Genomic DNA, 18,873 nt, shown 5'->3' with positions numbered 1-18,873 from the left:
GTGTATCACCTGTACTGATAGGATAAGACCTTTCTCGTTGCTGTCTCTATACATGATGCCTCATTTTCCGCATCTTGTTTACGTGCAATAATAGTTGATTCTGATCCCTTCACCAACGGGCTTTTGAGTTTTGTGAAGAGGAGAGCAAATTATAGCAATGTGGTGAAACACATTGGACTAACGTGTTTAGACGTGAAATGTTGACTGCAGATGTCTGCTGGCGGTGGACTGTAAGAAAACTATGAAAAAGAATTAAGGCCAGCTTCTATTCACTAACATCGCTGCAAAAATGCGACAAACACGTCCAGTTTCCCATGTAGCCAGGACATGCGGATGATGAAAAGTGGGTAGTTTTGTCTTTAGCTGTCTGAAATGTTTAATCCCTCTGAATCCAGGATCACTCATAGCAGCCACCTAATGGCGAAATCCAGTGGTGGATCTGAAGCGAGGCGCTCGAATCGCAAAAGAACGCTCCAAACCACCTCGAACGACAGCGACCGTTGTCAACCAGCGGAACATGCAGAACGTGCAGCGGAAGTACTGGTTCCGGAAGTGGAGGTCTGGTGATTCTGGCGCCAAAATACGCCAAGCAGACGATGAGACGCGGCGAGAATAGCGGTGAACAAGCACTTCTTTCGCGATGGAACCTACCAGTCGTTTTGTTCATGTTACGCTTGAGGTGCATCGCATTTTGGTGAACCTTGTAGGCAATGAGGAGCACAGTTGTTCTCTAGGTAAGTTCATAAAGGAATATATATCGCATGTCTGCAGAGTGCTTGCTGTACGGAATGGTTTACGGTGCGACGGTTTACGAACTCACCTAGTCCACCACTTTAGGGTGCTTCGCAGGGGCTTCTGCGAAATGTTTCTCGAAAAATGCTTTGAAGAAGTACTTTTCGTTGTCGCTGCTGCTGTCTGAGTGCTCGGACTCAGATTCCGACGAGCTCTCATCAGACAACGGGAGGACTATTGCCATTCCATGCGATGCCATAACTGAGGGTTGTAACCGCTATGATGCAAATGACGCAGATGACATATGCACACAAAACGCGCGTGAAAGAAACAGCGCTCAGTGTTTCCTGCTGACATTCCTGCACGCGCTAAAAATAACCAAAAATCACGTTTGTTTCTGAAGTGACGACATTGCCGACTACAAGTTCCGGTGAGATCTGCCGCTGGTCGGCGGATCAACCTAGTGCGCTCCGTATTGAATGGAGTTGTTCCAAACGACCAGCGGAATTCGCGCGGTTGGTCCAGGTCGACCAGCGCAACTCGAATTTGTCATCACGGAGCAAGAAAAGCTGCTCCAGCACGACCAGTGGAAATCGCCATAAGTTGTCCAACATGATGCATGACACTTCTTCTGCTTAACCATAGTCTATGGACCTTTGCAATTATGGCTCCTTGGGCACCGGACTGTTGTGTGCACCTGGTGTGGCATGGTGGAAGCAGCAGTTCAGGAAGGAGGCTTTCTTGCACCTCCCTCGGCTATTTCAAAGGGCTATCGGATCTCCAAAGAGTGACTGAAGCTGGCAAATTCAATGGACTTGCAAAACTGACCAGACAGCGTAGTCAGGCTGATGATGATGAAATGCATCACGGTACCACACACAGCGCCAGTTCACACCTCATCTTTTATCAGCAAATGAAGAAGACGTTTATTAAATTTCCCGAATCAGCACAAGACCATTCGTCTTTACACTACAATCACGTGCGACAATTCTTCACTGCAGCACACTACCTATAACATTCTGCAGGACCAGCGTGCAAAGGAAGCAGAGCTTACACCATCTTTACCGTATGGCTAGCATCATTCTAACGTCGCATAATTGTATCGGCGAAAAAAACCATGTTCACAGGAACTTATCAGTTACACATCTGTCCCAACGTTTACCTACAAATGAAAGACTTGTCCAGGCTCGCTAGCGCACGCTTTGGCGCCTTCGCGGACTGCACCGAATGCCGTCGTCGCCACGAGAAAGCACGGGAGAAAGAGATCGCATAACCGTGGGTGCGTAACTAAACGTGGACAACGTAGCTCCAGCCTTTTGTATAAACACGCGCGAAGTCACTCAATGGGGCAACTGAGGTAGGCTGCTCGACGCTGTTCCGTGAGATACTCCAGCGGTTTGTGATGCGGGATACGAGGAGGCACAAGATGATACGGAAGCGTCAGCCACGCCTGACGACAGCTACGAGAGAGTCTTCCCTAGCAGGCTCGCCGTGGCATCGTCCAAGGCGCGACCTACAACATGCGTTTTGGATTCTACGTTGCCCGCCGCCGCAGTCGCCTTGGTGCGATCCACTGCGACGTTCTTCGGTTCAAGGTTCTTATGATCGGGGTCCGCTGAGACGTCCTTCGATTCGGGGGCTTTGACATTGCCCCCCGTCGCGACTTCCGACGCCGGAGGTGCCGGTGGTGGCGGGGGCCGCGGAGGTGGAGGCGGGACGAGGTGGGTTCCGGCTAGCCTGGTTAGGTGCTTGATCTGTGCCTCCTGCTGTTCGACGCGCAGCCGCAGGTCTTTTACTTCGCATTCGAGACACAGCTGCTTCTCCTCCTTGGCGTTCTCGCGATGGCGCTCGTTGCGCGCCTGGCGCATGTACTCGGCGATCAGCGTGGCGGCGGCCGACCCGAAGATGATCATCTCGCCCAGCAGTTCGGCGCCCAGCTCAATAGCCATGGCCTCGTTGAGCTTGGGCACTTCGGTGGGCTTGCCCAGGTTCAGGATGCGCATCTTGACGTTCACCTCGACCCAGTGGTAGATTTGCGCCGGCGGCATGCACACGTATGTGCGGAAGAAGTGGCTGGTCTTGGCCCGCTGTTTGATCCGGTTGGCCAGCGGCTTGCTCAGCTGCCGAAAGGCCAGAGCGGCCAGCTTGGCGATCGGGAACGCGGCCACGACCATGGCGAACCACCAGTCATGCCACAAGCACGAACAAATCGACTTAGTTCCCTTCTTGCGCTGGTTCTATCTACGAACACGCCGCTGCTTGCCTCGTCTCACCTCCGCAGGCGGGACGAGGTCACAAGATTTGGATTGGATCGGATTGGTCGCATCAAGGCTGTCAATGATGATGATAAATGTTGTTACATTGTAACGATCATTTTCTTCCTCCATGGCAGCGATCATAGATTAGCTAAAAAACTATACCTCTTACATCATGCGAGAGAAATGACGGACGAGCAGCAGTAACGCAAGACGGGGTGCTGCCTTGCGGTCTGTGCTCTCGTGCTGAGCAGTTGATCTGTCACTGAAAAAAAAAGTTAAACGACGTACGTCATGATAATGGGAGCAAGAAGTGGTTGATGTATTGCGGTGATGTTTTCATTATAGCCCATAGAGTTTCTAAATAGTAAGAAACTCTGTGATTGCAACCTTTCGCTTTTTTGTGTGCTTTGTGTACGGTGAGTTCTCCACGAATGGACCGCGCTCTTTCAAATCCGGGTATCCGGACGCCCGGACGTAGAATCATGCGACTGCCGTGGTCACGTGAAAACGCTCGCGTGACGGAATTTCCGGTGGCGCCGCGACTGCTCGCACGGACAATGGCTGCCGCCTGCAAAGTTGTCAGGCCCCGAGAAAGTGACGCCGCCGCCGCTCTTGATGTTCCCGCGGACGCCCGTGTCGTGAGCACATCATCCCGAGCAAGTCAACGCGTTGCGGCGGCTACAGCGCGAGCTCGGTGCACAATCGAGTGAGGGAAGCATGTCGTCGTGGTCACGACCGCGCGTTCCCGTGCTCACGCAGTCGACGAAGGACGCCAAGCGTAGCTGCTGAGGGCTCCCCATTTCCTGCGGCGGATGCGACGGCGGCTCCTGCGGCCCATTTCCTGCCCGACACGCCCGCGATCCTGACCCCGTCATGACGGCCGACTACAAGAAGTCGGCCGGCAAACGCGAGCTGCTCGGCCTCTTCGAACAGCAGGTCAAAGGTGGGTGCGTCACCAGCGCGGGTCCCGACCCGTGGCGCGGACACCTCTTTGTCCGCGATCCCCCTCCCACCCCACGCCTGACAGCGACCAGCGTCGACGCTGAGACCTTGCGGAACGCACCGCGCTTGCAGTCAGTCGAGTGCGCGCCCATGCGATCGCCGCTGAAGGGAAGCTTTTTTTCCGAGCAACGGCAGCGTGATATCCTTGTGCGCGATCAAACAAATAAAAGTGTACAAGGCGCACATCTTGACAAATCAAGCAGCAACGCCTTTTAGTCACCGCGGCCCGCCGCTTTGTCGCGCGCCCGCGCGCGCGCTATTTGTAGACGGCGTCATTTTCTGATGTGTTGGCTTTGCTCCGCGTGGGTCAAAAATCTCTCAACACGCGACGAGCCGCGCGAGCTGGGTAGGGGGACGCGTCTTAGCATCCCGCGATGTGCGAGGGTACCACTCTGTTCACAGACAAAAACAAAAACCGCCGTTGCTCTCTGGAAGTTAGGATGATGCTGAGAAAGACTGATGTCGAGGTAAAGGATGCTAATAGGATGTAGTACTTCTTGATACTTTCAAAAATCTGCTGGAAACATAAGCATTGCAAAATAGAATGTAAAATTCAGCGTTTTCATGGCATTTGTCCACTGCAAGAAACAGAATAATTTTCAGTTCTTGCCACATATTAGTTTTCAAGTGACAAAACGAACCCACCCATGCTTTGCAGAAAACACGGAGCTGTGTGTACAAAGTAGTCTATATTGTTTTTTCTGGGTGCAGATGATGCTTAGAGAATCACCTATTTTATGTCACCAGGTGGAATAGGTCACCACAGCCACGTTTGAACCTTTTAGAGCAGACAGCATGCATGTCTCAGGAATTCAGTGTAGTACAGTTGGTGTCGTCTGGGTGCCTAGGCGGAAATCAATCACATATAACAATGACATTAGTGGAAAGGCCTCCAGGCCACAGCTGTTGTTGCGATGACAGCTGTTCATGCGAAACCTGTCGGTCTATGTGTTGACATGCCGACGAGCAAGGCCTGTCGCAAACTCTTGTTATTTGGAGTTCTTTTCGTGGAGAGTACCTGTACTCATTGTACGCTGTACGATGTGTGCCAGTACAGGATAGCCAGTTTCTCATTCCGTCGGTCTCTTGCTGTTGCAGTTCAATGTCCCCATTATCAGGTTCAAGGCTAGCATCACTGTAATCTCTGGCACTGTTGTATTTGTTTTGTTGTTTTATAAGGGCAAATGCCCTTTTTTTTAACCCATAATCAAGCAAAGAAGTGAATGATGTGTATTCTGAACTGTTCAACTAGCTCGGCTAATGAAGTTCATAGTTTCGTGGTCTTTGAACCACAGCTTATTGCTGCAGATAGCAAAAAGAAAACTTAATGTGGCCATGAATGCTCCTACTCTAATTGTGCGAGTACGCAAGCTCTTTGATAAAATCTGTGTGGGAGCTTTGACTTTTTTTTTTTCCTGAGCTCAGCATTCAAGGCACATGCGTTGCAAACTGTGAGCTTGTTATGTTTTAATTTTTCTTCAGGCTAGCATGGTTATAAGGATATATGGAACATTTTCTTTGAAGCTGTCACTTCAAGGTGTCCTGGCGAGCATTATAAAATGAGTATTTGTGGCTAGTTGTGGCTGTGGTGTGGAACCTATGAATGCCATTTCAGGAATGCTGTGCTCATTCTGTGCTGTGATTTTATCCATACTACTGTGGTGCTGCTTCTGTCATAACAGAACTTAAAAACTAAATGACATATGTGGTTGGGGGCTGTGCAGGTGGCTTGATGCAAGCGGGGGTGTGATATAAAGCTGCACTTCTCTTTGTAGCTAACTCATCCACTTTCAGCTGTGTTTTGCATGTGAACGACCACTGGGTGTGAGGCGCTTTATGTCAAGATTGATTGAAATTAGCTTCTCACTTTCAAACAAATTTGATAGATTCGATAGATAGATAAAAATTTGATAGAAGAAAATAATCAAGAGGAAACTTTTTATTGAATCTCGGAGCCCAGATTGGAGGGGGAGGGGCACAGAATATGTTTTACTTGTTTGGTTTTTTAGAGCTTCGTCTATAGTTCTTGCCACTTCCAGGTGGTGCACTGTGTCATGCTTGCAATTTTCTCTGCTTAATGTTTGCAGTAGGTTTATTGCACTTAGAACTGCTTGTGGGAAACTTTAGTTTAGTGGGGAAACTGTAGTAAGGGGTGGGGACACAAAATTTTTCCTAGTGTGTTTTTGCTTTGGAAAAATGCATATCACATTGGTGAACATGGATCACTGCATGAAATTTGCCAGCATCCGGTAGATAATTAGTAATTGAATTTTTTTTACTCAGTAGTTTCAGTTTTGGTTTCAGGATGCCGAATGATTGTTTGCGACGTCACATTGGAGTATCAGATTGCTTGAGGCGTGCAAAAGCTGCAGTATAATTGCTGCTTTGTTGTTTTAATTCATGCCAACTTTTACGCTAAACTGCTGCAGAAGTTGGAGTGACAGTGACTGGATAAAGAGCTATTATATTGCAGTGTTTGTGTGCCTTATGTGATCTCATGCTCACTTGTGTCATCGCAATCATTGTTTGGCTGCTGAAACCAAAATTGTGTGAGGGAAAAAACTAAATTACAAGTTATTACTTGACCGTATGTGAATTGCACACGGTGCTCCATGCTTACTTATGTCTTACACATTATTCCAGTGCAAAAATACACTCGGAAAAAAATTTGTATCTCAACCTCTTAAAAATTCATCATGCACACCCTTTTACCAATGTGGAGCATGTAATGTTAAGCTCTTTTGTTTTAACTGACAAGAGGGCGGGGAAATGTTTAAATAGCATCTGCATTTTTGTGTGCAAGACCATTTAGTGGGCGGTCACTCGCACATCTAAGGTAACCCTGTTGAATCATTTTATGTTAACCTCTAGGGCAAACCGTTAAAAAACCTAGTTCCTTATTTTTTTGCAGTGTATCATTCGTAGAAACATTCTTCTGGCAGAGCTGGGAAGAAGGCCATGGAAATGACTGCTTGGCATTAGACAGGGAATGCATCAAAGCATATACCACCCACTGCATTGGATAGTGAACGGTCTTGGGCGCCAGAAAAGCACAAACAGTTTTGCTAGGAGCATAGGAGGAGTGATGACAGGGTGCGCATGGTATGTCGTAACGCGTCATCTCTAGAAATTGCTTGTGACAGGCTGCACCAACACATTTAATTAGGTTGCTGTTTCGCTTAACCACACTCAAGGCCACGACGACCCATTGCCAAGGCTAGTTTGGGCATACACAAATTGTATTTAAGCATGTCTGGCATGAAGGGCCCACTGAAAGATATATCCCAAGAATGAATATGCATTGTGACTCGGGAAGTAGCAGCAAAAGAGAACATCTTATGTCTATGTTTTTGCTGGGTTACTAAGAAGAAATCTTTGTTTGAAAGCATTTTGTTGCTGTGTTCCGGCGTCCTCAGTTTTACAATATTATCCGTGTGATGTGGTACTGACCAAATGTATAAATTTTTAGCATTCTTTAACCCATAGATGCTGAAACTTCAAAATTTGAAGACTTTTTTATTTAAAATGTTTATTTCACTTCACAATTTACAGTCATCCTTTTATTGGTGGAACTATTTTTCTCCACACTGACTTTCGAGCATTCCTACAATATAGTATACCAGGCATATTCTCTATCTGTTACATGTTGTAACAAGTTGTTTCCCCTAAACATTTGACCAACACTGTTCCCACTTTGAGTTATTGATCAACTCGCTCTTGGTTGGTAGAGCGACTGACTGCTCTGGAGAAGCGGTGGTCCCAGGTTCGAACCCCAGACCAGGATTAATTTTTTGTTAACTAAGAAGTTTCCAGGAAAGCTGTACAGCTTTCCTCTGTATGGCTGCGCTTGGGTGGATGCCAGTGAGTAATTACTCCCTTATTACATATTGTAAAGCTTCAAACATTTGACATTGACTTTTACATTTTTCAACACGCGCAGTGGCTTTTTTTATGGCAATGCACAAAATTATTTGTTTTTCTTGCGGAATCGCTACGTAGTCGAAAGGGTCAAATTTAAAAAATGGCATCCAGAGAATACTGGCGGATCTCTCTGAATGCACACAACGCACAAAACTGAGCGCACACAACACAGCCCTTGCACATGAAAAGTTTGTTCCCTCTAGAACCTACACTAGCGGGCGTGAGGCTCTACGCAGTAAATTTTTAGTTTAACAGAGTACACTGTGGGGCCAGTTGGTCATACATAATCTGAATGAACAAACGTAGCGTTTAAACAGGACACAGAAAGATGAGGACAGGACGGGGCTACAAACAGGACGGGACGGGGGTAGCCCCGTCCTGTCCTCATCTTTCTGTGTCCTGTTTAAATTCATGCATGCAGGACACTAGGCATATATCTGTTAATAAAAGAACAGGTTAGTTGCTTCTAGTATTTCCTTCTCCGTGTTGGTGTCCCTGTGTGAGTTTTCTCATTCAAATTCTAGGAAGTATTATTACTGGCAAAAAACACTTCTAAACTTGAAAAGAATAAAAATTTGCACATTTGTGATGGACATTTGCTGGGTTATGTGTATTTCAATGAGAGTTGCGATATTGGAAGAATGCTTGTAACTGGATCCTCATCGTTTCTTTGTGCCCTTTTGTGTTTGAAGTGTTATAGACACAAAATTTTGGTTGTCTTTTCATCTTTGTAGTCATGCATTATACATATATATACATTGAAGATCATGTGGCATTTGCCATTACTGCTAAATAACTTTAATTGAATTTCTTCTTTCATGCTGTTTCTGTTGATGGCTCTGACATTGAAGATCAGTAAAACACTTGATACTGCTGCTTCATTCTTTGTCATTCTGGCTGTTGAGACAAACTGGCCTTGGTGTACCAGTGAATTAAAATTATGAAGCAGCGATTGTTTTGCAGATTTTTAAAGCCTCAAGTGACCGGTACTGAGTTTGACATTGACGGAATGCCTCATTACTTTGAAGATTCACTGCAACCCAAGATGACATAGACGTTAGTGCAGAACACCTGTTGCCTAGCCAAATGAATGACGTCATAATTACGCAGGATGGTGTATTTCAGCAGCTCCTCAATTTGGATGCTAAGAAGGCCAATGGACCAGACAACATACCAACCCAGTTTCTCCGAAGATATGCCGAGTGGGTGTCGAGATACCTTATACTTATTTTTCAAAAATCTTTGCACACCCATTGTGTACCACAAGATTGGCGCAATGCACTAGTAATTTTGGTGTTTAAAGGGGGAAACCGAGAACTTGTAAATAACTACCGCCCAATATCTCTTACATCGATTTCTTGTAAACTTATGGAACATATTATAGCGAAGCACATCTTTCATCACCTAGAAACAAACGGTTTACTTTACCCTCACCAACACGGATTCAGAGCAGGCCTTTCCACCACTACACAACTTGTAGAGACAATTCATGATTTTGCAATGACGATTGATGGGAAGCAGCAGATTGACGTAATCGCTGTAGATTTTGCCAAAGCTTTTGACAAAGTGCCGCACAATAAATTAGTTTTTAAACTGGAAAGAGCTGGAATTAATTTGAATATTGTGAAATGTATTAAAGCTTATTTAACAAATCGTAACCAAGTGGTCAAAGTGGATGGTCATGTGTCCAGCCCCCTAGCAGTGCTTTCAGGAGTTCCGCAGGGTTCTGTTCTGGTACCATTGTTATTTTTAGTCTATATTAATGATATCTCTGCTGTTCTGGAACCAAATGTACGACTAAAGCTATTTGCAGTGACTGTTTAATTTATTCTACAGTTAGAAACAAGGACGACCAGCTTAGAATTAACAACTCTTTACAGGCTTTAAGCGAATGGTGCAAAAAATGGAACATGGAAATAAATTATTCGAAATCAACATACACGCACATTACAACGAAGAAGTCTGTTCTTTTGTTCCCATATGTCATTGGTGACAAATGTTTGGTAAATGTAACTCAGTTTAAGTACCTAGGAATGACAATAACACAAAACTTAAATTGGGGCACACATATAGAAGAGGTTTGTTCTAAAGCATACCAGAAGTTATATTTTCTGAGAAAAAAATTTGAGCATGCTACACGGGATATAAGACTAATTGCATATAAAGCTTTTGTGAGGCCAGTCCTTGAGTATGCGTCAGTAGTATGGAGTCCTAAACAGAATTATTTAAAGAAACAATTAGAAAGAGTTCAGAGGTACGCAGTACGCTTTATTTGCTGCCGATATCGAAGGACAGACTCATTTGCGGATATGCTCTCTTCCTGTAACCTGGATTTATTAGAAACACGACGACAAAAAAATCGGCTGAAGTTATTGTTCCAGATGCTCCAAGGACATATAAATATTCAGAAGGAAACATACATACAAGCACCAGGCAAACGCAGTTCTAGAACAAATCATGGTCGGATAATTCAGCCTTACAACGCCCGTAGTGAAACTTTCAAACATTCCTTCTTCCCTCATGCAGTTGAAATGTGGAATGATTTGCCAATGAGTGTTGTGGAACAGAGTGATGTCCATGCATTCGAACGATCTCTGGATAACCACCTGCTTGAAAGTACCATTTGATGCTTGACTGAATGATGTACCGTGTCATGCTGATGTATTCAATGCTTGTGAATAGTGCTGTTTTTCTATGAAATTTTTATACCCTCTCTGTAAGGACCCTCACACGAGGGTTGACAGTATTGTTAAAAAAAAAAAAGAAGAAAAAAAAAGATAATATCAGTTTCCATGGGCTTTCCATAAAGTTCACTCCTGTCATACGCAACCATATTTTATGGCTCCAGTTCTCCCCAGTAAAAAAACGGGGTTCTTTTCGTCATACATTGATGCGAGTAAACAGCTTTGGCCATATATTGCTCAGCGGTGTACGTCAACGAGCTTGGAAAGCACACGGTATATATTTGCATGCTCCGCACGCAAAATAAAGCGCCCTGTCTATTATTAGCTTCAGCCGCTGCCTATGTTATCCAACCGACTGACCGAGGTGCTTTATTCTCGGACGTAAAAAGCGCGCTCTTTGTTGACGTTGTTAGCGCTAAAGGTTACAATAACTGAAGGCAGACTTCGAAAAGCGCGGCGCCTTCTGCGCAGAGCACCTTGACGTGTTGAGTGGTAGGTGAGGAGCTGCCGAAAGCGATAAATAGCAGCACTTTCGCCACCATGCTTCGAAAGCCAATAATTTAGCAGGCGCTTGCGGTGCCTTTAAGGTGCGAAATGAACCGTTTTCGCCGCCCCTTCCCTTGTGAGATCGGAATGATAGTTAAATTGGCCACCTCGAGGCGGCGCGACAGTTTGTGCGGGACAAGTTTTGGATTATTCGACGCGCCGTTTTCTCCGAAGCGCGTGGATAATGGGGACTTTCGCAACTGGTGCGAATAACAGCAGGTTCGCTGTTGGCCCAACTCGTCCGAGCGGAGCGGCCCGTTTCCTGCTGTTGCTACTACTGCTACTCGCGAAGAAACAAAGAGACCGAAAAAAAAGAGAAAGGCGGCGCTTTGGAGCGAACGCGGATTGACGCGGATCTGTTTGACGCGCGGAGCTGTCGAAATGCCTGTCAGCTGACGGGGCGGCGGCGGCGCCGGACAATGATGGCGGGCTCAGCGATGCGTGCGAAAGTTTGCGGCGGCGGGCTGCTTCCTCCCCTCCACCCTCCCCTGCGGGTTGCCTCTGCGGCTGCCCCGTCGCGTGTTTCCTTGCGGGCTCGCGGCGCGTCGGCGGCAAGCCCCACGACGGCGGGGTGTGCCCGTTATACGGGGCCGCGACCCCTCTCCCCCCCTCCCCGTGGGCGCTCTCGGCGGCGTCGGGGTGCGTTCGCCCGGAGCGGATGTGAGCGGCGGGCACGCGGCGTCGTGCACTGTGTCCGGAGAGCGCTGCCATATCGTCCAGATACGAGCCGCGCGGTGTTCGGGTGCGGCGCGCGCGTGCCGAGCGGAGGCAGGGAAGGGCGAAGACGGAAGGTCGACGGACACCGAGCTCGACGCCTCCTCCTCCTCCTCCTCCTTTTGCCCGCGATTGCCGTAACGAGGGGAGCGGAAAACTCGTGCATTCACCTCTTCCTTTAAGAGAATGGCCTCTCCATTTTGGATGGAAGCCGTAGAAGGGCTCCGCAACGTTTTCTTTTAATTTTACAGCGACAGCTGTTAAATGGCATATTTTCCGGTTCTGCGGCGTTAACGTAACACCGCGCCGCGCTGATTGGTAAAGTATGCAGTGACGTCACGCGTGACGTCCATCAACGCGTCGCGTGAGTGGTCCAAACATACTGGCACCACGAGTGACATCACGTGCACTCTGCCAGTTAATAGTTAAAGGGACACTGGGGAGAAATTGAAGTTGGCTTGTATTGACAGAATACCAGCTCCTGATTACAAAAACGACACTCATACTAATAACAAAGCTCTTGTAACGTAGAAAAGAGCAAGAACTAAAATACAGGTATCGCCGCCACAGGCCAAACTCGCAAGTACAAGCGTGATGAGGTCATAGGACAAAGCAGTGTTGCTAGAACCAATGGTTCTAGCAACACTAGGACACGAGAATCCACGAATCACTGAGGCGCAGCGAATGCTTGCGCAAATCTTCTTGGCGTCGCCAGATGGCGCCACGTACCCGGCAGCTACGCGCGCGCCTGCAGCATTGGGACCAATCAGCGCCTGCTCACCGGCAGTAGGCGGGCTCCCGATATTCCGCTAACAGTAACAAGGTACAAGGTATGCTAAAGGTGTCTATTTGCGAGAACTTCGTTGACGACTTCGAGAACGGGATTCATCGTTACGCTGGGAAAACGCCGGTGAAAATGTAAACGAAGCGACAGTAGCAACTAGCGACGGCCGCAATAGCCGATAGATGCCTTCAACGTGCGGCCGGTGGTAGCTTTCTTTTCGGCTGCTGCTAGGCCGCACTGCTGGCCGGCAGAAATCACGAAGTCTGCGTTACGTCATGTGCACGTCATGTTATACGTCACTTAGTCCTGTGTCGTCATAAGAGAATCCGAAGTTTGAATTAGAGCGGCGGGAAAAACTTTTTCAACTTCGAATCCAAATTTCTTAGAAATAAATGCATCTTTCGCTGCCGGCCTAGTGGCAACAATGCCGTGAAATGCCGAACTATCGGATTTTGCTTTAAAAAAAATATTTATAAAGCTCTCCTCACTGTCCCTTTAAAGGGGCTGCGAAACACTGCCTGGGGGAATACCGGCTATACTTCAGGTGGGTTCTTTATGTCACACAGATGCTGACTTAAAAAGAATTACAGGAATCGCTGCACAGGAACGGGAGTTATTCAGTGAAGAAATTTCAAAATACAAGCAAACAAAACGCTGCCCTCAACTCGATTTTGGCGGGGCTTCCCACTCCTATTTCGCTCTCCCAATGACGGCACCTGGCGCAACCAATCAAAACAGCCAGCCAGAGCACGTCGCGGAAGTTTGTACTCCATGGTTGCTTGCTCTCTGTGAGACTGGCAGCGTTGTTTCCATGCCAGAGCGCCCCTGGTGGTGTATTTTTATTTTACTTGCTTTGCAGGGCTTTTATCTAAGACAAACAAATTGTTTTTGTTGATCTAATATAAAACGCAGACAGGTGACAAAATGTGTCTCACACAATTTGCAGGATATTTACTGTTTGTCCGGTCATCAAGCTCGCGCCAGGTGATGTCATATCCGCTGCTAAAAACCGGCCACTGTGTGGTGACACCGTCAGAGCCATGAAGTTGTTTTTGGGAGGACATTAAAATATTAAAACGGAATGTACGCGGTATTACTGACGCTAATAGCACCATTATAATTCACTGTATGCAATCAACAGGCAAAACAGTTAACTAAAATTGTGTTTCTGGGCCCCTTTAATAAACAATATTCACTGCCACAAACCGCCGTCGCTGAATCTTGGTGTTGTGACAGCGGCAACCATTCTGTGAGTTTTTGTCACTGCTGATGATTTGGGACAGCCTCTCGTGTTATACCCCTGCCACACGGGCATTTAGGAGGTCCTCGAACCGGTAGTCTATTAACTCTAAGGCAATTAGCGCTGTTATATGGCCGGGTACGATGGCCATCAAGTCGGTACTCTGTCGAGTGAATGGAGCAGTGCGGAACTATGTCGAGATTTTAAGGGCCTTCGAGCGTTGCCCAAGGTTGCTAGTGTTACTTCGAGCGGCCACAACCCTTGCTTTCATGCACAATACATTCACGGTACAAAAACATAAACAATCATTGTCCTTCTAAACTTTAAATGCAAGCAGTAAAATGTTACTCTGTACAGTAATTTTTTAAAAATATATTGGTCTAGTTTAAAGCGGATTAATTTAAAGAGCATTGCAAAACCGTTACATTAAATCATACAAAAAGCAATGTCTTTCAAGACAATGAAAACTGACCTTTAGTAGTAACTTGAAACCTGCTATGACTCCAAAAAAGTGCATTTCAGCATTGGGTTTAGATTTATAAAGCTATTTTTATTTGCGCAAAATTGAGAGTAGTGATTGTGGCACCACATAAGTTTGTCATAAAATGCGAGAACCATTTCAATGGCCATTGAGATTTGTTGTGTAGCAGCAACTGAACTACTACCTTACAACAACTAGAAGCCACCAGGGCATGCGTTACGTACCAAGGTTGCCAGGTATCTTTTACTAAATCTCTGAAGTACTATAAATCTCAGTATAGAGTAAGTGAAAACTGAGAGTGCCTTTCATGAATATCTTATATGCAAGCGAGCGGATTTCACCAAGAACAGGACTTTGGTACGAGAGGTGATGGTGATGATGATTTGTTTTAATGGCACAAGGGAAACATGGCCAGTGAGCGCCATGGCACGTCATATTTTTCGTCTACATATATGGGTACACAGGCTGAGGGGTAAAGACCCATTTATAGCCGAGCACTGGGCCACGGAGGGGGGGGGGGGGGGGGGGGGGGGAAGCCCGCACCCATTGCATCCCCGGTGGATACCTGGCAGCAATGGGGATCGAACCCTGCACATCCATATACCATAAACCCCTAAGTCTTTGATAAGCCTCAGTATTGAGTAAATCTGCATTGACGGATTACTTTTCAAAAATACCAAGCATGCACACGCATGCAGATTTCACCAAGAACAAGACCAAGGACAAGACTATGAATGATCACAGTTTTGAGGCAGGCAAGGCAGTTTATCGGTTGCACATTGTAAAGTATTACTGAAAAATAACGGTGCTCTGAGCATGACAAAAGGAGGCACTTTGTGTCTTGAAACAGTGGTGTTTGAATAACAGACTGTGACGCACAAATGGCATTAAAAACACAGAAAAGAAAACAAGGCAGCAGTGGTGTTGTCATTTGCGAGCGACCAAGTCAGGGCGTGTGGTTTCGTGGCGTCAAGAGTTTGCCCACTTTGGCACGAAGAGTGAATTTGGCTGCACAATTGCAAGTTTCTTGACTTCGAAAATAGCTCTCCTCTTTGAACAGATCGGGAAATCATAGTAAACGGCTGCTGCATTTCTTTCTACTTGTGAAATAAGATGCTGAGGTTTTGAGTTTTTATAGTTCTGTTAGGCTTTGGCGCTGACACATCACTAAACTCCACTACACTCATGGTGCCCCCCCCCCCCCGCAACCTTTTTCCCCTGCCATTTTGTCCCGTCTGACCTTCCCGATGCCGTAACTCTAATGCTGTCCTGCACCTAGCTCCCCCCCTGTGTTTATTCTTGTAACTGCAAGGTACACTAGCGCCCTCTGGGGGCAGTGCCCACAGCTAGTTCTGTTGGATCAACGTATGTAGAATGTTTGCTCTGTGGTTGTAGCCGACACCTTTGCTGTCACTCACTTCTGAGAGTTCTTTTCAGTCATCCACTTGTCTGAGGCTTTGGTAAGCACTGGTGACCTGTGGTTTTAGCCCTTGGAGCACACTGATGTGCCTTTGTGTTTCTGTGCAGACATCCGGCAGCAGCTCGGGGAACAGCTCAAATGCCTGGACGTGCGGCTGGAGACGCAGTTGGCACTGGTGTCCGAGATGCAGGACTATTTCCGTCGCAGGGCTGAAGTGGAACTGGAGTACTCGCGCACACTGGACAAAATGGCGCGCGCCATCGCCACACGCCACCGTGCCGAGCGGCCCCGTCGCGAACTGTGGCCGCTGTTCTCATCGCACGGCTGCTGGGAGCAGCTGGTGGCCAACGCACGCCGCCAAAGCCGCGACCATGCCGCCCTGGCCGAGGTGTACGGGGCCACCATGGTGGCACAGCTGGCACACCTACTCGAGGATGTGCAGCGCATCTACCGCAAGTGCCGCGGCATCGGCACACAACAGCACGAGGAACTGCTCAAGGTGACGGCCCATTAGGCTTGCTGGCAGGCATTTAGGGCGGCAACTGTAGCATTTTTCCCAGGGTATAAGTTGCGTTTTTTTTCTTCTGAATTTTTCGTTGGTGCGTCTATAACAGTCAGGCTTATATACGATGAAAAATGATGTGCCACTATTTGCCATCTTTTGCAATGCCCAATAACTACGTTTGAAAAAAAAAAAAATGATGTGTAACAGAGGATGAAAGTCGAGTTATGTTTAGAATGATATCTAATGGGTAGCACCACATAGCTTCGTCAGAATCGGGCTGGATGTGGCGGTAACGCAGGGAGACAATTGGAAGTGTGCAAAAAAATTATCCGGGACTGGCGCAAAGCTGCAAGAGCTCTCTGGTTGATGAAGCCAACAAAAAGGGCAGACCGCTGGAAGAAGGTAAGCTATGCGCACGGCAGCTGCAGCAAGCATTTATTTTCGGCTCACTCTCTGACAAAGGAATCCTCACCATGTTTTTATAGCCTTGGCAAGTGATCAGGGGTGCCTTATACATCAGGTTGACAGTTGGTCTTTTTCGGAACAACTGCTGTTTGCATGGGAGTGGGACTCATTCGCAGGTGTGGCCTATAGACCGGATAATATGGTAATGGTAAAGCTTGGTCGGGAACCATGTGAGGAACGTTTCAGAAGGAGCACTTTGGAAAATAATGCAAATTAATGAATTGCATAGTATGCACGATTTCGTCATTTTGATGGTCAGTAGCTGCTTTTTCATTCCTAAATTTATCAGTTTTCAGCGTTTGGTAGCTGCCAAAATGTCTATTCCATGTGGATAATGCATCATTTCCGGCTTATGTTAGGCCCAACTAGGTTGAGTAATGAAATTAGTAAGCTACAGTGACAGTTTGTGAGTTTTCACGCACCTCTTGGAAATTTGCTTGCTTTATTAATGAAGCACATGATGCATCTTCTTGCTGCATGATTTAAGCTATGGAACTGTGCATGTTTTTAGTTTATTACTTGTGTGCGTGTGTGTGTCTTTTTATTCAGTACAGTAACATGCACAAACTCATGTCTCCTAATTGTCAGCACTGGCAGCTGTGCTGTTCTGTTTTACATTTTGCATCAGGGTTTCCATTTCTTGCACATAAGCTGTGTACACAACGTTATCTACACAATGTGACCAACACGCCTCCTAGCCCTTAATAGAGCGGAGGTACCGAATTTTTTTATGCATGTTCTTTTCTGTGGAGTGATGGGTGGACAGTGGTATACATGAGTTATGATGTGAAATTCACCTACACCAGATGAATAATTTATAACTAAATATTTTTTTTATGTCAGTTCGGTTTCAAAAGCCAAATGACTGATATGAGGTCACGTGAGGCATGCAAAACCTGCGATATGATCACTGCTTGTTCATATTTTATCATCCCAACTTCTTGGCAAGCTTGCGTAAGAGCTGATGTGAATTTCAACGAAGAAAGCAGTGAGCATACTGCAGTTTTTGTATGCCTCGTGTAACCTGAATGTGTCTTATACGTCACAGCCGTCATTTGGCTGTTGAAACCGAAACTGAAATAGCATGAGAGAAAAAAATTAAATCACAATCCACATCCGACTTTTCAAACTCTCCAGAGACCGCGAATGTGTCAGGAAAAATCAATTTCACCGAAAAAAATCACTTTCAGTTATTGCCAATATTCCGGAGACAGGAGTCAGCAGTTTTGTGCACATTCAAGGCTCGGCATGATTAAATCTCGCCGCGCGTCTTGTGCACAGATGACGGGCGGTGACCGCTTTCATGAGCTCAGCATAGGTTGGCTGTGCTGCCTTTGGCATATTGCCAACGAACACACAGGTTGGGACAAAGTCTGGACGTGAAAACGAAACCCGTCGCTGCGGGAGCTATGCTGCACCCTCAGTACGAAGGGCCCGAAACGAGAAAGTGAAGGTGGTGAAACTACAAGAGCCAGCAAAAGGGTGAAGCAAGCGCTCCGTCCAGTGGCATAGCCAGAAATATTTTTCGGGGGCGTTTTACGCCGCTGCTAAAAAATAATAAAATAAAAAGATAGAGAGCCTGCGCCCAAACAGTATCTTAGTCATTTTTCTGCTGTAATAAAGGCAAAGGGCTACCTGTTTCGTTCGCTGTAATAGGTATCTACATAACACGAGTGCACACAGGACTCCGAGGACTTGATTCGTAGTGGACATTTTTTTTTTCACACACACAAAAAAAAAAACAGTCGCACGAAAAATCGCGGATATTCAAATATTTTAACATAATTTACAACACAAAAGCTCCTGCTGTACAACAAAGTCAGCAACTACGAATGAATGGCATTTGTCAAAACTTCTTCCCCATGCATGCGAGCCTGCTCCCTCCCGGACGCAAAGGCGCTTTAAAAAAATGCACTTTTTATTTTCACGCTAGTTTATGATCATTTGAGGACAATGAAAAGGATGAAAAAGTAGGCCAACGTGAAGAAGTATGTTTTATTGGGTTAAATGTGCCAACAATTAAAAGGAGTGCCACATACGTCATGCGATGGCGAAGAGTGACTGTTTTCTACACTAACTTCTGCTTCCAGTTAGAACAGGAACTATTTTGTCAACAAACCA

General features: G+C 46.5%; 2 protein-coding genes across 3 annotated transcripts in view; one reads left to right on the top strand and one right to left on the bottom strand.

Annotated features, from left to right (window-relative positions):
• Nucleotides 1-1,615: 1,615 nt before the first annotated feature.
• On the bottom strand, nt 1,616-3,044 carry LOC149334941 (optic atrophy 3 protein homolog). The gene has a single exon (XM_089551601.1). The coding sequence runs from the start codon at nt 2,904-2,906 to the stop codon at nt 2,193-2,195; it is 714 nt and encodes a 237-aa protein (XP_089407727.1). The 5' UTR covers nt 2,907-3,044; the 3' UTR covers nt 1,616-2,192.
• A 465-nt stretch (nt 3,045-3,509) lies between these two features.
• Nucleotides 3,510-18,873, top strand: part of LOC149334940 (SLIT-ROBO Rho GTPase-activating protein 1-like) — a 31,134-nt gene continuing 15,770 nt past the window's right edge. For both annotated transcript variants that reach the window (XM_089551598.1, XM_089551599.1), the window contains exons 1-2: nt 3,510-3,933; nt 15,890-16,281. In XM_089551598.1, coding sequence (XP_089407724.1) covers nt 3,864-3,933; nt 15,890-16,281 — 462 coding nt within the window. In that variant the 5' untranslated portion in view covers nt 3,510-3,863. The remainder of the gene's footprint in view (nt 3,934-15,889; nt 16,282-18,873) is intronic.

This window comes from Amblyomma mixtum, chromosome 7 (assembly GCF_055824585.1).
Source record: "Amblyomma mixtum isolate Tamu chromosome 7, ASM5582458v1, whole genome shotgun sequence".
Taxonomy (NCBI): Eukaryota; Metazoa; Arthropoda; class Arachnida; order Ixodida; family Ixodidae; genus Amblyomma; species Amblyomma mixtum.
This window is presented reverse-complemented; position numbering and strand designations above follow the sequence as displayed.

What these genes read in the sequence shown, in the direction of transcription:
- LOC149334941 (XM_089551601.1), bottom strand. Translation starts at nt 2,906, where the DNA reads ATGGTCGTGGCCGCGTTCCCGATCGCCAAGCTGGCCGCTCTGGCCTTT.